General features: G+C 38.1%; 1 protein-coding gene across 2 annotated transcripts in view; it reads left to right on the forward strand.

Moving 5' to 3' along the window:
* The window catches only part of LRP5 (LDL receptor related protein 5), a 147,855-nt gene that overhangs the window by 90,432 nt on the left and 38,444 nt on the right, over positions 1 to 18,979 (forward strand). For both annotated transcript variants that reach the window (XM_007425267.4, XM_007425268.4), the window contains exons 8-10: positions 12,207 to 12,423; positions 14,245 to 14,534; positions 14,926 to 15,152. In XM_007425267.4, coding sequence (XP_007425329.1) covers positions 12,207 to 12,423; positions 14,245 to 14,534; positions 14,926 to 15,152 — 734 coding nt within the window. The remainder of the gene's footprint in view (positions 1 to 12,206; positions 12,424 to 14,244; positions 14,535 to 14,925; positions 15,153 to 18,979) is intronic.

The following is an 18,979-nucleotide window of genomic DNA, read 5'->3' on the forward strand; positions in this document are numbered from 1 at the left end:
GTTCACTCCAAATCTCACGATACATGGCCCCATTCATTCTTTCCTTTACACGGATCAGTCGTCCTGGTCCCTTTGCAGAAAAACAGCCTCAAAGCATGATGTTTCCACTCCCATGCTTCACAGTAGGTATGGTGTTCTTTGGATGCAACTCAACATTCTCTCTCCTCCAAACACAACGAGTTGAGTTTAGACCAAAACGTTCTACTTTGGTTTCATCTGACCATATGACATTCTCACAATCCTCTTCTGGATCATCCAAATGCTCTCTAGCAAACTTCAGACAGGCCCAGACATGTACTGGCTTAAGCAGGGGGACACATCTGGCACTGCAGGATTTGAGTCCCTGGCGGCGTAGTGTGTTACTGATGGTAGCCTTTGTTACTTTGGTCCCAGCTCTCTGCAGGTCATTCACTAGGTCCCCCCGTGTGGTTCTGGGATTTTTGCTCACCATTCTTGTGATCATTTTGACCCCACGGGGTGAGATCTTGCGAGGGAGATTATCAGTGGTCTTGTATGTCTTCCATTTTCTAATTACTGCTCCCACAGTTGATTTCTTCACCCCAAGCTGCTTGCCTATTGCAGATTCAGTCTTCCCAGCCTGGTGCAGGTCTACAGTTTTGTTTCTGGTGTCCTTTGACAGCTCTTTGGTCTTGGCCATAGTGGAGTTTGGAGTGTGACTGTTTGAGGTTGTGGACAGGTGTCTCTTATACTGATAACAAGGTCAAACAGGTGCCATTACTACAGGTAACGAGTGGAGGACAGAGGAGCCTCTTAAAGAAGTAGTTACAGGTCTGTGAGAGCCAGACATCTTGCTTGTTTGTAGGTGACCAAATACTTATTTTCCACCATGATTTGCAAATAAATTCTTTAAAAATCAGACAATGTGATTTTCTGGATTTTTTTCCTCATTTTGTCTCTCATAATTGAGGTATACCTATGATGAAAATTACAGGCCTCTCTCATCTTTTTAAGTGGGAGAACTTGCACAATTGGTGGCTGACTAAATACTTTTTTGCCCCACTGTAGCTTCAGTGCAACATTGTTTGACCCATTTGGGAAAAAGGAGCTGATTAGAAAGAGGGTGTGCTCAGAATCACTCAGTGTTAACTTGGTAGAAATATTCAGGCTTGTTCAACTGATAGCAGCAGCTATCAGCTATATTAAAGGGTGTGTTTAGCTTTTTATGAGTATTCAGTATCTTGAGGAGACATCCATCATTCAAAAAAAGGGAAGGGTTTCTCCTAATGTTGACTGACTAGAGTCATCCTGTGGGAAAGGATGCTAACTTAGTCTAAACTGTGGGTGACCCCTGCCTCTTTTTTTGGGGGGGGGGTGAGCAATAAAGACATAAGGGGGGGCAAGGAGGGTTTAGCAGAACCCCCACAGCCATCTGCGCCCTTCATTGGCAGAAGTGGCTTTCACTTGAACTTGCATTTGACAAGCGTGTTCTGTCTCATTCAGAAGGATCCTTCAAAGGCAACTAATTGAAATGCTCGCACCCCTTCATTCCTTTCCCAAGTCTCCCCCGCCATGCACTGGCCCCCAGGTTTGCTTAAACTTCAGGGCACTAGCATTCACGGTTAATGAGGGTCGGGGCGGGGGACAGACCATGCAGATCTGCCTTTTTTAAGGAAAAGGAAAAGTCTGTGGGAAAGGGTTTTTTTTTAGTCCCCCTATCCAACCCCTTATGCCAATGTCTGAGAATCTAGTAATGCTAATAAAGAAGCTGGGCTGCTCTTCCCTGCCAAACTTTTTGTTGCACACTTGTTAGAAATTCTTTTTGTCTTTCTAGTCCTTGACTTCATGAAATGAAACACAAATCAGGTCCTCAGAATGAAAGGTTGCATGTCTGCCTTGTGGCATTTGGAATGAAACTATTCACTGCCTGGATGACTATAAATAGAAAGCCAGGAGCTGCCTAATTCTCCACTTTGAGGTTCTTGCAAAGAAGCCCTCTTCCTGGTGAAGGGTGACTTTTGAAAGAAAACTTGGCAAGGAATTCTTATCCTTGCACTGCTAGGTATAGCAGTGTTTTCTCTAACAAAGGTGTATTCTTGGACCTATAACAAGATATATCATCTCATCTGTGGAACTCCATGTGAAATTTGAATGCAGAACAAACACCGTTCTTTCTACATTTTGCTCCTGAAAGATTTCTGTTGGCTTTCCTCCAACTGTCGGCTCCTTTTTAGCTTGTATTCATTCTTCAGCAAGAAGACTAAATTAGTGGTGCAGAGGTTTTTTTTTTTTTTTTCAGATTCTGAGAGAGAACAAGAATTGTGATTGTTTTTTTGAAAACATGATAAAAGATTTTATTCTTTCAATGGACTTCTGAAGTTGCCGACATAAGAATCCAATAGCTTACTGTTGCAGTTCTTCAGGCAATTTGTTTGGTTGATTTGGCCATTATGAATGCTTAAAAATGCTGTGTTGTCCTTTTATGCAAAGCGCTGTCAGACGTCTTTCTCCTCCCCTTCTAGTTCTTTCTAAAGAAACTGGGAGAGAGGGAGGAGGGAAGGGGAATTTCTGCCATACTTTCCAATAGCTTGGATGGGCATACATGAGCAAAAGTGGTCAATAAATCATCTGCCTGAGCAGGCACTTTTTAAAACTGTCCCATGTCACCATTGTTTCTGAGTTGTGAGAACAGGAATTGATGCCTACTTTGAAGTTTTCTGCAGGATTAATTGCAATCTGAAGTTTTTTGTTACATTTTTTAGTGGTTGCATATTACTGAGGCATAGTTTATACTGTAGACTTCATTATTTCTATGACTCATATTTGTTACTGCTGACAACAATTAATTTTTTAATTCAATTCTGCTTACCCTTTCCTTTAAAAAAAAAAATCAGGAACACTTTTTAAAGCTGATTCTCAGTTTTGCACAAAGATCATACCTCAGCTTGCTAAAGGAAAGGGTGGAAAACATTTTAACCTAAAATTGTTATTCCCACGCCCGAAACATGAGAAGTCTGAAGGTGGCTTATTCCCCCCCCCCCAATTTTCTCTTGTTGCTCGAACATTGGCATAAGAAAACAGTGCAAGGGGCAATGTTAATTTTCAACTGATGCCACCAGCTCTTTAATCTGGGCTACTTCTCAGTTTTTATGATGAGTCATTGTTATGTCTGCATGCTGATTTCATTGTGATGCTCCATATGTTTTGCTTGTCACTGTTTATTCTAAGGCTTCCTTCACCTAAGAGCACCCTGCTGCCCTTTTGCATTGGCTGTGCCTATAGGTAGCCCTGCTGTCTTTTCCCTTTCTCACTTTCCCTCGGGAGCCTGTTGTGAACTATTGAACACATTGACTCCTTTGTCAGTTTTCATCTTGCTTTGTCTTGGGTGCCTTTGTCCAACACTTTTCAATTTTACAAGAGTGTTGTAAATGTTGTCCATCATCCATCCATAGATGTAAAGTTTGCCTTCCGTTACTCACAGCTTTGTTCTGATTATGGTGGCTAGATATTTTTCTTAAAATTGCCTGTTAGTTAAATTTGTTCTGTGGTTGCAGTTATATCTGGATATATATTTGATCTTGGTGAATTTCCTCTGGTCATGTTAAAATTTTTCCTTTTACCAAAGATCATCCTGATATAATATATATTTTGCTAAATAATATTTGCTTTCTTAGATATAATTAGGTTTTTGAAGCTAACAATTGAACTTTCACATTAAAATATTGCTATTATTTGCTATTCAGGACTAGCTGATAGAAAATATTTTTTAGTACCTAGTATTCATTTTCCAGCAGATAATTGTAAAACATAAGTTTAATTTTTCTTAGTGAGTGATACAAATTCTTATTTTATTTTACAGGATTATCTAAATAATTTTGCACATCTTCTGAAGTTTTAAAAACTTTTTTTCTGCAACAGTTCTCATTCTGCTTCCCACAAGACATCAAATTGTAGTATTTTAAGTATAACTACTGTGCAGATCAATCACATACAGATAGAAATAGGAAACATTGCAGTATTGATTGCTGCTAGTAATAGAATGCTTTCTATTACTGTTTATTAATACTTGACGCTACATGACAACCAGGGCATTTACATGGAATGTCTAGATGCAAAAGAATAGATATATAATGTTATCCTACATTCACTTAAGCCAGCCTTTCACAATTTGTTTTCCCTTTGGATGATTTATACTACAATCCCTGGTATCCAGAGACAGCATCAGAGATTCTGATAATGGCACCATCTGTTTGAGGAAAGCTAAGCTAACCTAACTTTAGTACTAATCACTATCTTTGCATCTGAAACTTGCAATTTTGTTGACCTTTTTTGTTTTGATTTTTTTTTCTTCAGTATATTGCTATTCAAAATGCAAGCCATAAAATATGTTCAAGCATTAACTGCTATTGTGATGTCACCATGAAAGATTTCTTTCACAAACAAGCGAATGGTTATGAATTATTAGAACCCTTAGGTATATCTCTGTGTATATATACAAATTCGTAGGTACGTGTCTTTGATGCTAGAAGTTCATGAAGACTAATATAAAAAGCCAAACCGAAGTAAAAAGGATTGCATTAAATCATTTACTGTGTAAAAAATACAGGTACAACATGATGTATTTTTCACCTTCCTGTCTGACACTTTATTGCCAGAACTATATATAGAATTTGCTTGAGCAAAATATGTGAATGGCTTTCCATGTCTTGGTATCCAAGAACAAGTATTTCTTTCTTTGGTGCTTGGTTTATTGGGTGCTTATGGATACCATAAGTGCTTGACTCTACTAGTATGCTGCTGCTGTTTCAGCACATGGGAAATTAATAAAATGGAGGAATGATTGGGATAAGCCCAGAGCCATCTAGGTTTTACTGTATTCTAAAGTCCTTTGGGCCCCAGCCTGTATGGCCAGTGGTAGTGGATTATGGGAATTACTTTTCAACTAAATGTGAAAGGCCACAGCTCTCCACCTGATTATTAAAGCAATAACAGAACAGTTGATCAGTTTGAATCTGGCTTAAATAATTGTAAGGTTGTACAGGTGGTATGGAACAAAGGTAGTGGGTTTAAACCTGGAGTCCTGATTGATTGTTTCTACCTAAAAGTCTTAAGGAATAAAATAACAGCTATATTTTCTTCTAAAAGACAATGCAAATTAAGAGTTTAAGGCCAACGTTTTGTATGTTCGGGTTAAGCCTCGGCTCTTAAATATAAAATATAGTAAATTCTAAATATATGCTGCTTGCAACATCATCAACAGTTTTTAGTAAAATTGTGACACAAAGTAGTGATTTGAAATTAATGGTCTTATCTCAGCAAATAGTACATTTCATCTAAAACAAATATTGCTCAGATCATTGTTTTTAGTACAGCAGTGCACTAAGTAGCATTAGATGAAATTAAGCTAAGTACGAGGATAACAAGTCTGTATATTTTTTTAATGTATCAAGTTCTAATGCTGATACAGGAGAAGGCAAGAATTTAAAATTAAAATTCACAATGGGCAAGTTTTGTGAGAATGTTCCGCTTGTTGTTCTGCACAATAACTCAACTGTTTTTTTCTTAACAGGTTTCAGGCTGGGAAGTTAAAAGCAACCTCACCCCACCTTGTACAAAATAGCTTTTCACAAATTGTATGGGAGGGAGAAAGGTTGGTTGGAAGTAGCTTCAGGACTGTGTCCTAGCCCATGCTGCAAATTAAGCCAGTTTTCCAAACTTTATATAAACTTAGCCAAACTGGGGATCAATCAGTGCATGCTTGTGCCTTAAATGCTTTTTGGTTTGTAAACTCTGCTGTTTTTAACCCTGTTCCAGTCTGTGACACCAATGAAAGCTTGCCCAAATGGGCTTAATTTTAGGATAGACCTGTATCATGGAACTGATTTTTAGCTAAAGGGATAAGCTACCTGGTCCTTGGGGGAATCATGGAGCCTTCTCTACTGTTTACTTAAAGTTTTGTAAACCACCTGGCATAACAAAAGCCATCTCTGAAGACAGCCTATAAAAATTCCAAAGAATTAAAAACAGAACTGAACAAATGGTAGAGTCATTAAATATATAAGCATTTAGGGATAAGAAGCATGGCAGAAGGATAAAGAGAAAGAGGCACTCTAGCATGTGGTTTGCACACTACTTGAGTATTGGTTGAAGCCAGGAGGAAGGAGGAAAAAAGTTTGCAGGAGAAGAGTAAAACCAAACATATCCATTCAATGTTAAGAATATGTCTGAATATAGTTTGTGTTGTAGATTAATATTATATAATGTATTTAATCTTTAAACCACTGCAAGGTGAATTTTTAAAAGTGATATGATATAGTCTAGAAGCAAGTCTGGAAGATACCAGATGGGGAAGATTGATTTTATCTTCCACCCAGTATTGCAGTTTGGATAGCTAATGTTGACATTAAACATTCAAAATGGCAAGAATAATAAATATCAGGACTTTGAAGAGACTCTCTGTAGTTACTTAGGCCAGTGAAAGTAGACTTATCCTGCTCTCAGAGAATGCATCTCCTGTCAACAATAAAAATACTTGTTTTTTTCCATTCTTTGCTTGTGAGTGAATCAGGACCATTTGGCAGACTGTTGTTAAAAGACCAGAGGTTGACCTAGATTAGATCATTGTTCTGACCTGGCAGACACATGAGAATTCCTTGGATTATGTAGGTGTGTGTCTCCAAATGCACATTCCAGTGTGGGTGGTCTGTCCATTTTTCATTACTACAATGGAATGCATACTTGGATATCTGTACAAATGAGGGAACATGGTTCTTATAGATGCATTCTGAGGGTGCCAAGATGGGGAATGCTCTAAAGGCTATGCTGTCTGGGAAAGCACGGCTATATAGTTCAACACATAAAGAGAGTACCAGTTTGAAGACCTCTTTTAAGAGATGTATTCTGCAGCCACTTCTTCTTTCTTTTTTTTCAGTCTTTTTCTCACTTATACCCTCCCCCAACACCACACATAGGGTGTCTAAATTTATGTATTTAATCAATGTATGTGGTCACCCATCTCCCAGATGCAACTTTCAGCAGCTAACAATGTAAAAACAATTATATCATGGAATAAAAACCTACAGTAGGTAAGCACCTCCTGATCCCCAGGCTCTGGAGCTTTATGAAGGACTGGCAGGTTAGGGATCAGTCTAATCTTGGGGGGGGGGAGGTATGATGTTCTAGAGGTCAAGTGCTCTTAATTGAAGGAACCCAGAGCATGCCCCTCTTCTTGGACCTAGTGAGACAAATAGAAATAACTGGGGAGAGGTGGTCCTGCAAATTACTGGGCCCCACGCCATGGGGGGGTTTATAGGTGACAACCAGCACCTTCAGTTCTACCACAGTTCCAAGCACATTGGCAGCCAGCACAACTCTCAGAGCAGAGTTGTATCATGGATGTACCAAGGTGCACCTGTAACTGCCTGCACCACCACATTCTGGATGAGCTACAGCTTCTGGATGTTCTTCAAGGGCTGCCCCATGTGAAGCACACTGTAGGTATCCATCCTGGGAGGTTGACTAAGGCGTGAGTGACCATAAGCAATATCTCCAGGTCCAGAAATGGGCACAATTAGCATGCAAAACGAAGTTGTGCAAAAATTCTCCTGGCCATGGCTACCACTGATACTTCAATCTTTATGAACTATGTGTCTTGGGTTTAAATGAGTCTATTACTTAATACGTCTCCAGATATTTGGCAAGTGTAATTTACTCGTGTAGCCTAAGGCAATGAAAGTCCCTGATCTGTATTAATTAAGGGTGGGGAGAATTTCATGCATTGATCTTTAATTAGTCAATGGAGCATAGTTTGCAGAATCTTGTTAGATATTAATAGAAGTGTGTGTTCCCGGGGGTGGGGTGGGGGCAGGGGAAGAGAATATGGGTGCATAATTGAACTTGCCTCTGATAATTCATTTTATCACAAAATTCCAGCATGATGCAATTGGTGCATTTCACTTGTACTGTTGATTCTTTGCTTCTCGGTAGAATTTTTTCACCTGAGTGTAAGTAACACTTAGCTTGGCTTGCTGCACTCTTGTTTTGAATTGCAACAACAAAATCAGATTTCAGGTATTATTGATATTTATGGACTTTGTTTTCAGAAAGCTTTTGAGTCTTTATTAATGAGGCAGAGGAAGAAGAAGGCTAACAGTAGAGACAATATGAAGCTATATTTGGGATAGGTTTCGGATGTTCTGAACTTGGCAGCATAGTTTCTAATATATGACATCTGTTGTTTTGCCAGCAGCTTGGTTCTATCTGTTTTTTAAAACTGAAAACTATACATTTTTGGTAGACTTTCCTATTTCACTACAAATATATAGAGTTTATTCCTTGTAGAATGTTTAAATTAGTGTGAACTACCTGAAAAGAGTATTTTGAAAGATGAGTACTGGAAATTGATGATAATACAATGACAAGATTGCGGAATTCAATTGAACCCTGTTGGCAATAAAGCTATGATTCAATTCAGGTGACATCAGTCAAAAATTCTTGGTGTTATCTTTACATCCTATCATATTGGACTTCACAAAAGGACAGAAAGCCCAGTGTAAGAAAACAGCTTGTTCAATTAGTTCCTTTCTCTCTCATTATCTCCCCCCCCCCGCCCCACAAAAACGATATACTTGTTTCAGTCTTTATCCATCAACTTTCTTCTTTGGTGACTTTTAAAAAACAGATCGGTATGCTGGTAACATTTAGATACAGCTTTTCCAAATTATCAAGAGTGGAAGAACAACCAGTCTCTCCAACTGTTTTCCTTTAGAGCATATAAATCATTGTTCTTAATATGGCATTTCCTTTAGGGGGTGTACACAAAAGAGGAAAATGCATTTTGTTCTGATTTTAAAACAGAATTGATACATTCTGGTGGAAATTTTTGAGTGTTCTAATGGAACAAAACTCAATACTTCTCCAGTGTTTTGTATTTGGATAGAACAAACGCAAAAGATGCAGTGAAAACTTAAAATGGGTATCTTTTGTTTTTCATCCTAGGGTCACAAAAGTTGTTGAGATGTTAGTCCATGCCAAATATAACTTACCACTCAACTTACCGAAAAATTGAACAATGGATTAAAAAAAAAAATAAACATTTTAAAAATTCCAATAGGAAATAGTGGAAGCAACACTTAAACATGCTTTTTGCAACTTCTTCCTGCACAAGTAGCCACAGAATTTATGCCCAAAGAATCAACTGCATCGACTGTATATTTTAACTCAGCCCATGAACAGAAAAAAATACATGGTTTTTGTATTTTACAACCTGAAAATTCAGTAGCATACCAATTTATAAGTGCATATACCTTATAGAATGTACTTTTTTAATTTGGCAACTTGACTGAAAGACAAAGTACAACATATTTATACACACACAGTAAATAAGGAAAATGTTATGTTATAAAGCCATTAATTCTAATTGCCAAGTATTAAAGATTTAAAATACAGTGTAGACCTGGCCAGGCCATAGTTTTTTTCTTACATCTAAAATTGTTCTTAATCTTTGGACATATGCTTAGCTGAGAGCCAATGGCAGAAGAGGCACAGTTTGTGCTCATGTTTTTAATAGTTAATGCATTCTTCATACTTGGTTGGAGAGTTTTTAAAAAGCCAGTTGCATTACATCAGAATATTTGAAACAGTATAGAGTTTTATCCTGAGCTCAGAGCACTTAAATTTGGCATTCCCACCTCAAAATTTATTGGAATGGTTAGAGTATCCCTGATTTCTTTCCTTTTGAAGGGAGGGGAGATTGTGGTATTTTCCTCCTAATACGGTTCTCAGAAATTAAACAAGCACCATAATGTGGTATTGCAAAAATCAAATTAAGACTTGATGATGTTTTGCACTGTTACTGTGATCAGTTTGAGCATTGATTAATATGGATAAAGTAATAATCTGCAGATTTTTTTTTCCTCTGGGGAAAATGGCTTTATAAATGGGCATATACAAGTTCTTTTTACTTGGATCTATGAGAACCCACTTCAGATGAGAGAGGATATTTTTCCCAATATTTTGGAGCTCAATAACATGGAAAGTAAGTCTTTAAATGTGCCTTAGACGAAAACGTGAATAATTGCATCAAAAAAGTTCCTGGTATGAGGTCATTCAGAAGTGATATTTTGACAAAGTTACATCCTAAGATTCTGAGTAATCATAAAGAAAAAAACAGTCAAACAATTTATTACTTTTTCCTAAATCGTACAGCTGTTAAGATAGTGGGCAGCAGTTTTGAACATACAGGAACTGCATAAGTAATCCTAGGGTACTTCTGTGTGGTTTCTAAAGGTGTCGCCGGAGTAGATGGGTATAGCTAAATTATAATGCAGACAGATGTAGATGAGAAGACTGAGCATCATCTTCATTATAGAATTCTGCATAATGCTGGACAGACAAAATATACCATAAGTCTATACATTGTTTTATTTAACTGGGAATATTTCCTACTTCCGATTCTTTGTGGAATATAAATTGAGGTCTCAGTTGATAAATACATTCTTCCTTTCTGCAGAATAAGGGAGAACAATGTATAAAACAACCTATACTACAGCCACAGTCTGAAATCTAAATTGCATTCTTGTGTGAATAAAATACAGTTAATAAGCTGTGGGTGCTGCATCGAACATACTGCACTTTTCTAAAGACTTTCATAAATATTGATCAGCTCTCCACATTTTATTTTCTTGGGATAGCTATCAAGCCTTTTGATAAAAGGAAAACTTGCCCTGATCTATGATTTGTCAGGAGCTGTAACATTTTTAATAAAGCTGTTTCCTAGCTTACTGCTGCCTGGCCAGCCCTAAGGCTGCCTCATGCTTGCAAGCCTGACCCTCGGGTGATGTGGAAAAAAGCCAAGCCATGCATTAGTGCACATGCTGTAGATATTAACGTACTTTGACAGAAGGAAAACTTTCATTATAAATTAGAGTTTGATTTGGAGAAGTCCCCAGGGTTGAAATCTGTTTGGAATATCTGAGAAGCTAATGCTAAAATAATTGTAGCTTAATTTCAGACTGTGTTTTTAAATTGCACCAGACCAAGTCTCACTTGTCAAAATTTTAGAGAAGCTTCAGTTAAGATTTTCCTTCAAGTAATTACCTCATGCAAAAGGAAATGTGCATAGTGGATATTTGTTATGGTTAGGCTTGTGGTTTATTAACATAATTACAAAGAAGCAGAGATTGAAGTTTCTTGTTTTATAACACTGTTGTGGTTCACAGTTGCCTCCACAGCTGGTAAATAGTCTGTTCTCAATGCATCCTGTACATGCTGGAGACCAGATTGTCTGGGAATTTATAGGGTAAAGAGAAGGGTGTAAATAGTGGGGGGAGAATTACTATTTGAAAGAATTTCTTTCTTTTTCTTTTCCCTCCCTCCCTCCCTTCTAAAAATAGTTTTGTAGAACAGCAGAGGATGTATTTTGTGTGTGAATTTCAAATGAATGTTCAAATTAATTTTATCTGAAAATTAGGACCTATATTCTAAACCTGATGTGAGCATGATCTGCAGTTTTTGAAATTTCTGTTGTTGGCAGAGATAGATAGATAGATAGATAGATAGATAGATAGATAGATAGATAGATAGATAGATAGATAGATAGATAGATAGATAGATGAATATATATATATATATATATTCATCAGTATAGTGAAACAAAACCTCTCAAACCATTGACTCAGCTGCTGGGTGGTTATAGAAGGTACATGAGCATTCCAGCTGATCCGAGATTCCAGCAACAGTAAGCATAAAATCTAGACGCAGTGCAGGACAGAAAAGTTGTAGGGAACGCTCAGTGGTAATCAATTAGTGGAGTGGAGTACTTCAGTTCCAAACACACTTATTTTGTTTGTTTGTCTTTATACGTTTAGCTGATTTTATATTTCGCTCTTCTAAAGAAAAAACATTGGTTTAGAGAAAACTGTCATATTAGTTTTTAAATGTAAATAACTTAAATATTACATAAATGTCTGGGCCTAACATTATGTAAAAGAATATTTCTGTCACCTGCCATAAGATAAATTGAACCTCTATGGTTAAAAGCAGTGCATCTTTTATTATTGTGTTCTGAAGAGAAACAGGAAGACAATCTATGTCCTGTTTTAAAGTTCCAAGAGAATTGCCTGCCGCAGGAATAGAAAGTTAGATTAACCTCATCATCATCATCACCTCCATACAGAATGCTTGGTTTTCTGTAGCTGAACTCTGTGTGTGTGGGTGTTTGTTTATTTATTTATTTATTTATTTTACAGGTAATAAGCCTTGATGGAACCATGAGAAAAACGCTCATAGAAGATAAACTTCCTCATATATTTGGATTTACTTTACTTGGTGACTACATCTACTGGACAGATTGGCAGAGACGAAGTATTGAAAGGGTTCACAAGAGGTGGGCGAGTCGGGACATTATCATTGATCAGTTGCCAGACTTGATGGGTCTTAAAGCAGCAAGTGTCACCAGAGCAGTTGGTAAGTGAGGCCATTGCCCAGTGGTTTGGACTGTGCTCCAGAATAATGTTTGCAGTGAAAACGATAATGAGCTTCTTGTAAGAGCTGCTAAATAGAAAGTCCAACCAGTGTAAGTTTAACTAGAATAATTGGAATCCTCCTTGCTGATTTGTTGTCTGATAGGTAAAGGGGTCTTGGGGATCAAGGCCTGAGAGGTCTTGGAGATTATGCTAGTTGTCAGAGATCTCTTTCTCATTTGGTACAGTAGCTTTGAACCCATTGGTTGGTGGGAAGGAGAGCGGCAGGTCTTCTCCTTAGCCAAATATGTGCTCCTATTGGCCCCAGGGTTCCACCTGCAAATTATTTCAGCTGCCAAGAGTAGTTCTTGACAGTAATGGAAAAAAGGCACAACCCATGCCTCGTGGCCTCATGTGAGATTTGGATGTTGTGTTGAAAGAGAACTTCCTTTTGGTAAACATTGAAGGGGCTCAGTTATTAGTATGATCCTCTTGCAGAATCTCACTTTTTCATCTTAGCAGTGTATCCATTCTCTAAGGGACCGGGGAACTCCAAAATGGTTGGAGAAATGGGAGTACAGCCACCTGGTTTCTTGAGGGTTTTGAATAGTGCTGATGTATTTCTATTTTGTTTCTTTTCCATGCTACCTAGGTCATTTTATGAGGTAAACATGAATAATTTATCATGCATTCTTACAAATGAGAAATAAGTGTAATTTTTAGGGGTACATCCAATAGACTATAAAACATCTTCTGTACAATATCTTCTGTTACAAAAGGCACGCATTATTGGCTACCAATCCCATTATGCTATTTTGACCCATGTTTATGTCTAGAGAAGCTTTCAGTTTAAGTATGAGGTAAAAACAGAGCAACCATTTATATCCTTCACCTCTGCAAATAGAAGGATCGTGCTGAGGGAATAATGGAATCTTTTACACACATACTTACATGCACTGGTTGTGTGTGTATGAATATATAAACATGAAAGTTTGCCTCCTGACTTGTGTGTATGTGCATCCATTACAATTTCCTAATTGGGGCTTTAGACACATTTCTTTCCCTTAATTTATCTCACTGTATAAAATTCACCCATGCTTTTTAACATGCTTGCTGCAGCAACAGTTCCTCATAACAGTGTTTAGCAGTGGTGGCCCAGGGAACATTTTCTGGAAATACTATAAGCTGCGATTCCCAGACAACAAGCAGGTGGGATGAGCTGAAGTGTGTGAAATGAACTACTAGCCAAAACAGTGCAAAAGTTGGGAATGTATTACTGTTAAATGAAAAACACTTACGAGGTTCCCACAGCTTTAACACCCAGGTGCACATATAAATTCATGATATTCCAACAATTTATTGTGCAAAGAAGGAATGTTTTATTCTTCCTTTAATCTTAAATGAAACTCTGCCATAAAAATCACTTACATTTAATTGGAAATTTGTTATTGTTTTCAATATTCTTTTTCCATATTGAAAAATGCTTCATGTATATTAATTCAACAATCTGTAAGATAAATTAGTGTTCTCAATATTGGAGGTAAGGGACTGAGACTAAAATATAGTGATATGTGTAAGGGACACGTGGTAAATTTGTGACCAAGATGAATTTTCAACCTAGGACTTCCAAATCTTCTTTAAGATTGGAATAACTAATAAATGGAGGAAAGCTTTTAACTTAGTTTCCTTCAGATAGACAACCCCAGAAGACAAGTTCATGGGGCAGAATTTATTTTGAGCCATTTTGAACATAGAAGGACCTATGCACGTAGGCCTATCATAGCCAAGTTTTTCTTTTCCTTCAGAGAACTGTTTTACTTTCTAGGGACAAATCCGTGTGCTGAGAATAATGGCGGCTGCAGCCACCTATGCTTCTTCACACCCCAGGAGTGCAGATGCGCCTGTCCGATTGGACTGGAGTTACTTAGTGATATGAAAACCTGCATCATCCCAGAAGCTTTCCTTGTCTTCACCAGCAGGGCAGCCGTTCATAGGATTTCTCTTGAAACCAACAACAATGATGTTGCCATTCCTCTTACTGGAGTCAAAGAAGCTTCTGCACTAGATTTTGATGTATCTGACAACAGAATCTACTGGACAGATATTAGCTTAAAGGTATCCACGACGTCTTTAACTGAAAAGTTTGCTTTGTTAACCAGCTGTTTTAATGCACTCCTTCCAGAACAATATTTTGGTTCTAACTATATTGTTGTTTAAAGCTTACAGACTAAAACACACCTCCTTGAGTGAGCCCACTAAGATAGTTTTATACGTAGGTTAAATCAGTAGGTATAAGTAGTGTGTAAACTGTAGTGTAAAAAATAAATAAAATACATTTTTTATCAGTATATTTTAAGTAATACTGTCTATATAAAGTAGCAACTATTTATGAATTTCCTCCCAAACTTTTTTTTCCTCTTTTGGATAATACTTTGGACTAAACTATTGATTGTTTCATTTGTTTTATATTCTGCAACTCCTGTCATTTTTTAAAATGGTTTTGCAGACAATAAGCCGAGCTTTCATGAATGGAAGTGCAGTTGAACATGTGATTGAGTTTGGATTAGATTACCCTGAAGGGATGGCTGTAGACTGGATGGGGAAAAATCTATATTGGGCAGATACTGGAACCAATAGAATTGAAGTGGCACGGTTGGATGGGCTGTTCCGGCAAGTTCTTGTTTGGAAAGATTTGGACAACCCAAGGTCATTGGCTCTTGACCCATCAAAAGGGTAAGGAAAAATCTCAGATGCAAATTCAATGCTTAGTATTACTTATTATTTTGATTATAAACGTGTTCCCCAAATTATGTAATTAAAATATAATCCCAAAGTTTATATAATTGGGACTTTACTGTCCTGCTCTGATTTCCATTTCTCCTGCACTGAGGTGAGAGGGTGGGGGACCACTTTAAAATGGTTCCCCCCTTGTGTCTGACTTGATTTTGGTGCAGAAGGGAAGGCTTATCCATCACCGTGGTATGTGTACAGTGGGGCAAAAAAGTATTTAGTCAGCCACCAATTGTGCAAGTTCTCCCACTTAAAAAGATGAGAGAGGCCTGTAATTTTCATCATAGGTATACCTCAACTATGAGAGACAAAATGGGGAAAAAAATCCAGAAAATCACATTGTCTGATTTTTAAAGAATTCATTTGCAAATCATGATGGAAAATAAGTATTTGGTCAATATCAAAAGTTCATCTCAATACTTCGTTATATATCCTTTGTTGGCTATGACAGAGGTCAAACGTTTTCTGTAAGTCTTCACAAGGTTTTCATACACTGTTGCTGGTATTTTGGCCCATTCCTCCATGCAGATCTCCTCTAGAGCAGTGATGTTTTGGGGCTGTCACTGGGCAACACAGACTTTCAACACCCTCCAAAGGTTTTCCATGGGGTTGAGATCTGGAGACTGGCTAGGCCACTCCAGGACCTTGAAATGCTTCTTACGAAGCCACTCCTTCCTTGCCCAGGCGGTGTGTTTGGGATCATTATCATGCTGAAAGACCCAGCCACGTTTCATCTTCAATGCCCTTGCTGACGGAAGGAGGTGTTCACTCAAAATCTCACGATACATGGCCCCATTCTTTCTTTCCTTTACACGGATCAGTCGTCCTGGTCCCTTTGCAGAAAAACAGCCCCAAAGCATGATGTTTCCACCCCCATGCTTCACAGTAGGTATGGTGTTCTTTGGATGCAACTCAGCATTCTCTCTCCTCCAAAGACAACGAGTTGAGTTTAGACCAAAACGTTCTACTTTGGTTTCATCTGACCATATGACATTCTCACAATCCTCTTCTGGATCATCCAAATGCTCTCTAGCAAACTTCAGACGGGCCCAGACATGTACTGGCTTAAGCAGGGGGACACGTCTGGCACTGCAGGATTTGAGTCCCTGGTGGCATAGTGTGTTACTGATGGTAGCCTTTGTTACTTTGGTCCCAGCTCTCTGCAGGTCATTCACTAGGCCCCCCCATGTGGTTCTGGGACTTTTGCTCACCATTCTTGTGATCATTTTGACCCCACAGGGTGAGATCTTGCATGGAGCCCCAGATCAAGGGAGATTATCAGTGGTCTTGTATGTCTTCCATTTTCTAATTATTGCTCCCACAGTTGATTTCTTCACCCCAAGCTGTTTGCCTATTGCAGATTCAGTCTTCCCAGCCTGGTGCAGGTCTACAGTTTTGTTTCTGGTGTCCTTCGACAGCTCTTTGGTCTTGGCCATAGTGGAGTTTGGAGTGTGACTGTTTGAGGTTGTGGACAGGTGTCTCTTATACTGATAACAAGGTCAAACAGGTGCCATTACTACAGGTAACAAGTGGAGGACAGAGGAGCCTCTTAAAGAAGTAGTTACAGGTCTGTGAGAGCCAGACATCTTGCTTGTTTGTAGGTGACCAAATACTTATTTTCCACCATGATTTGCAAATAAATTCTTTAAAAATCAGACAATGTGATTATCTGGATTTTTTCCCCCATTTTGTCTCTCATAGTTGAGGTATACCTATGATGAAAATTACAGGCCTCTCTCATCTTTTTATGTGGGAGAACTTGCACAATTGGTGGCTGACTTTTTTGCCCCACTGTATTTAAGCAGTACGCGCAACATTTTTATTTGATTCTCTCCTAACCAAGACACTCAAGGTCAACTTACCAGATTTTCTCTTTCAGCTTCTTTGGAGCTAAACCAAGTTAAGTATTTATTGAAAGTTGTCTGTTCTGTCATGAGTTTCTATATCTAAATTGTAATTCTTATATTTTCCCATCCCTTATTTAGTTAAACTGCGTAACTTTCTAATATAATCTTACCACTGAATATTAAAGAGATTTGCAAACATTACTCTATCAAGCATAGATTAAAATGTTGGAATAAAATGTTGAATTGCTTTTGAATGAACTCTGTGTGAATGTTTCTGCAGAAACTCCAGGTGTTTGTTGATAAATCCTCCTAGTACTAATATCCAGTCACTTGTTCTCTATTTGGTGTTTGATTTCATTTTAGAGCATGTAATGTAGGTCATGCCTCTTCTGTGTGAATGTTGTGAACCCTTTCTCTACTTCTAAATGTGAATAGAGATTCCATATTCTGTGACTAGATCAGAGGTAACATAGTTAAACACAATGGTTTATTAATTAGGTCTTCTTCACTTGTGATAGTGCTTAGTTACAAAGAACTGCCCATCACCAAGAGTAATACTTATTTATCTCTGTAACTTATTTATCTCTGTAACTCAATAACCTGGTCATTAATTCAAGGATTCTCACAGTATATTAAAAATATTTCAAAATTGCATAATTGTTACAGTTCATTAATAAAAACATAAATAAGTAGCTCTGTATACAGTACAGGTAGTTCTCGCTTAGTGACCACAATTGGGATTGGCAACTCTCACTAAATGCCATGATCAGTAAGTGGAAAATCACATGACCATAATAGGCTTGTGATGTCACTTTCCATTTGGTCATTAAGCAAGACATCACGTGACCACGACTTGTGATTTTATTTCCGCATTCTCCATTAACTCTGCTTATCAGAAGTCAGTTTTGAAGCACTTGAATGGCAATGACTTGATCACAGGACACTGCAATGGTCGCAAATGTGAGGATTAGTTGCAAAGTTTTTTTTACCCTGTCGTAACCAGTCACTAAACAGGCAGTTGGTAAGTGAGGACTAGCTGTATAGCAAAGGACAAATAAAAGCTAAGGTAAAACATGTTTTGGCATAAGCAGAAATTTCACTTATCAAATATGCCTACCCAAAAAAGAGCCATTGAAATAATACCATACCTGATGCCAAGCTGAACATTTGTTGAGAGAAAGTTCCAGAACTGTGCTATTGAAAAAAAGGCCTCTCATTTTTGCCTGCTGCATTTCTGTAGAGTGCAAAGAAGGGCCTGTGTGAGCACAGGGAAAGGTTCCTGTGGGAGAAGCTGTCCTTAATGGAGCACCTTCTTAATTGCTTATTCTTTTGAATGAATCGGATTCATAGAACAGAGTATCGTGACATATGTAGCCAATGGGATCATGGCCCTGTTTCTCTTGCAAGGTTCTAGAGTACGACTGGTGAATTGCACTCTACACTTCACTTGTGTTCCAGAAAACATTTTTTATATTTGGCCCTTATTGCAACTTTGAGCTTTGAAGGATTTTAAATGTTGCAGTGGGTACAATAAATCTTAACTCCCAAAACATCCAAGATTTTTTGCCCTGAATTCTGATAATACCATAATCCCACTCAGTTTGCCCAATGGTCCCTGGGAGACCCCTTCCCCCCAAAAATAAAGTCTATACCCTGACTGCTAGACGTTATCCACTCTAGTTCTAGAGCATGTAGGAAACCATAGAGCATATACTACCCACCCGCACTGCTGAGCTGATAAGTAGGAAACTGATGATTTCTCATAATCTCCATCCCAGCAACACTGCTTTTGATCACTGGTTGAGGTGGTGTAAGATGAGGATCGTGTATATGTGGTTGGGCATGTGTGGCTGTAGCCAAAAAGGTGCCCCATCTGTGATCTAGAGTGTGCCCAATAGCCAATCATATATAAAACAGATGAGA

This window comes from Python bivittatus, unplaced genomic scaffold, assembly GCF_059951505.1.
Source record: "Python bivittatus isolate LINGU-HERP-01145 unplaced genomic scaffold, Pbiv_v1 ctg000480_np1212, whole genome shotgun sequence".
Classification (NCBI taxonomy): domain Eukaryota; kingdom Metazoa; phylum Chordata; class Lepidosauria; order Squamata; family Pythonidae; genus Python; species Python bivittatus.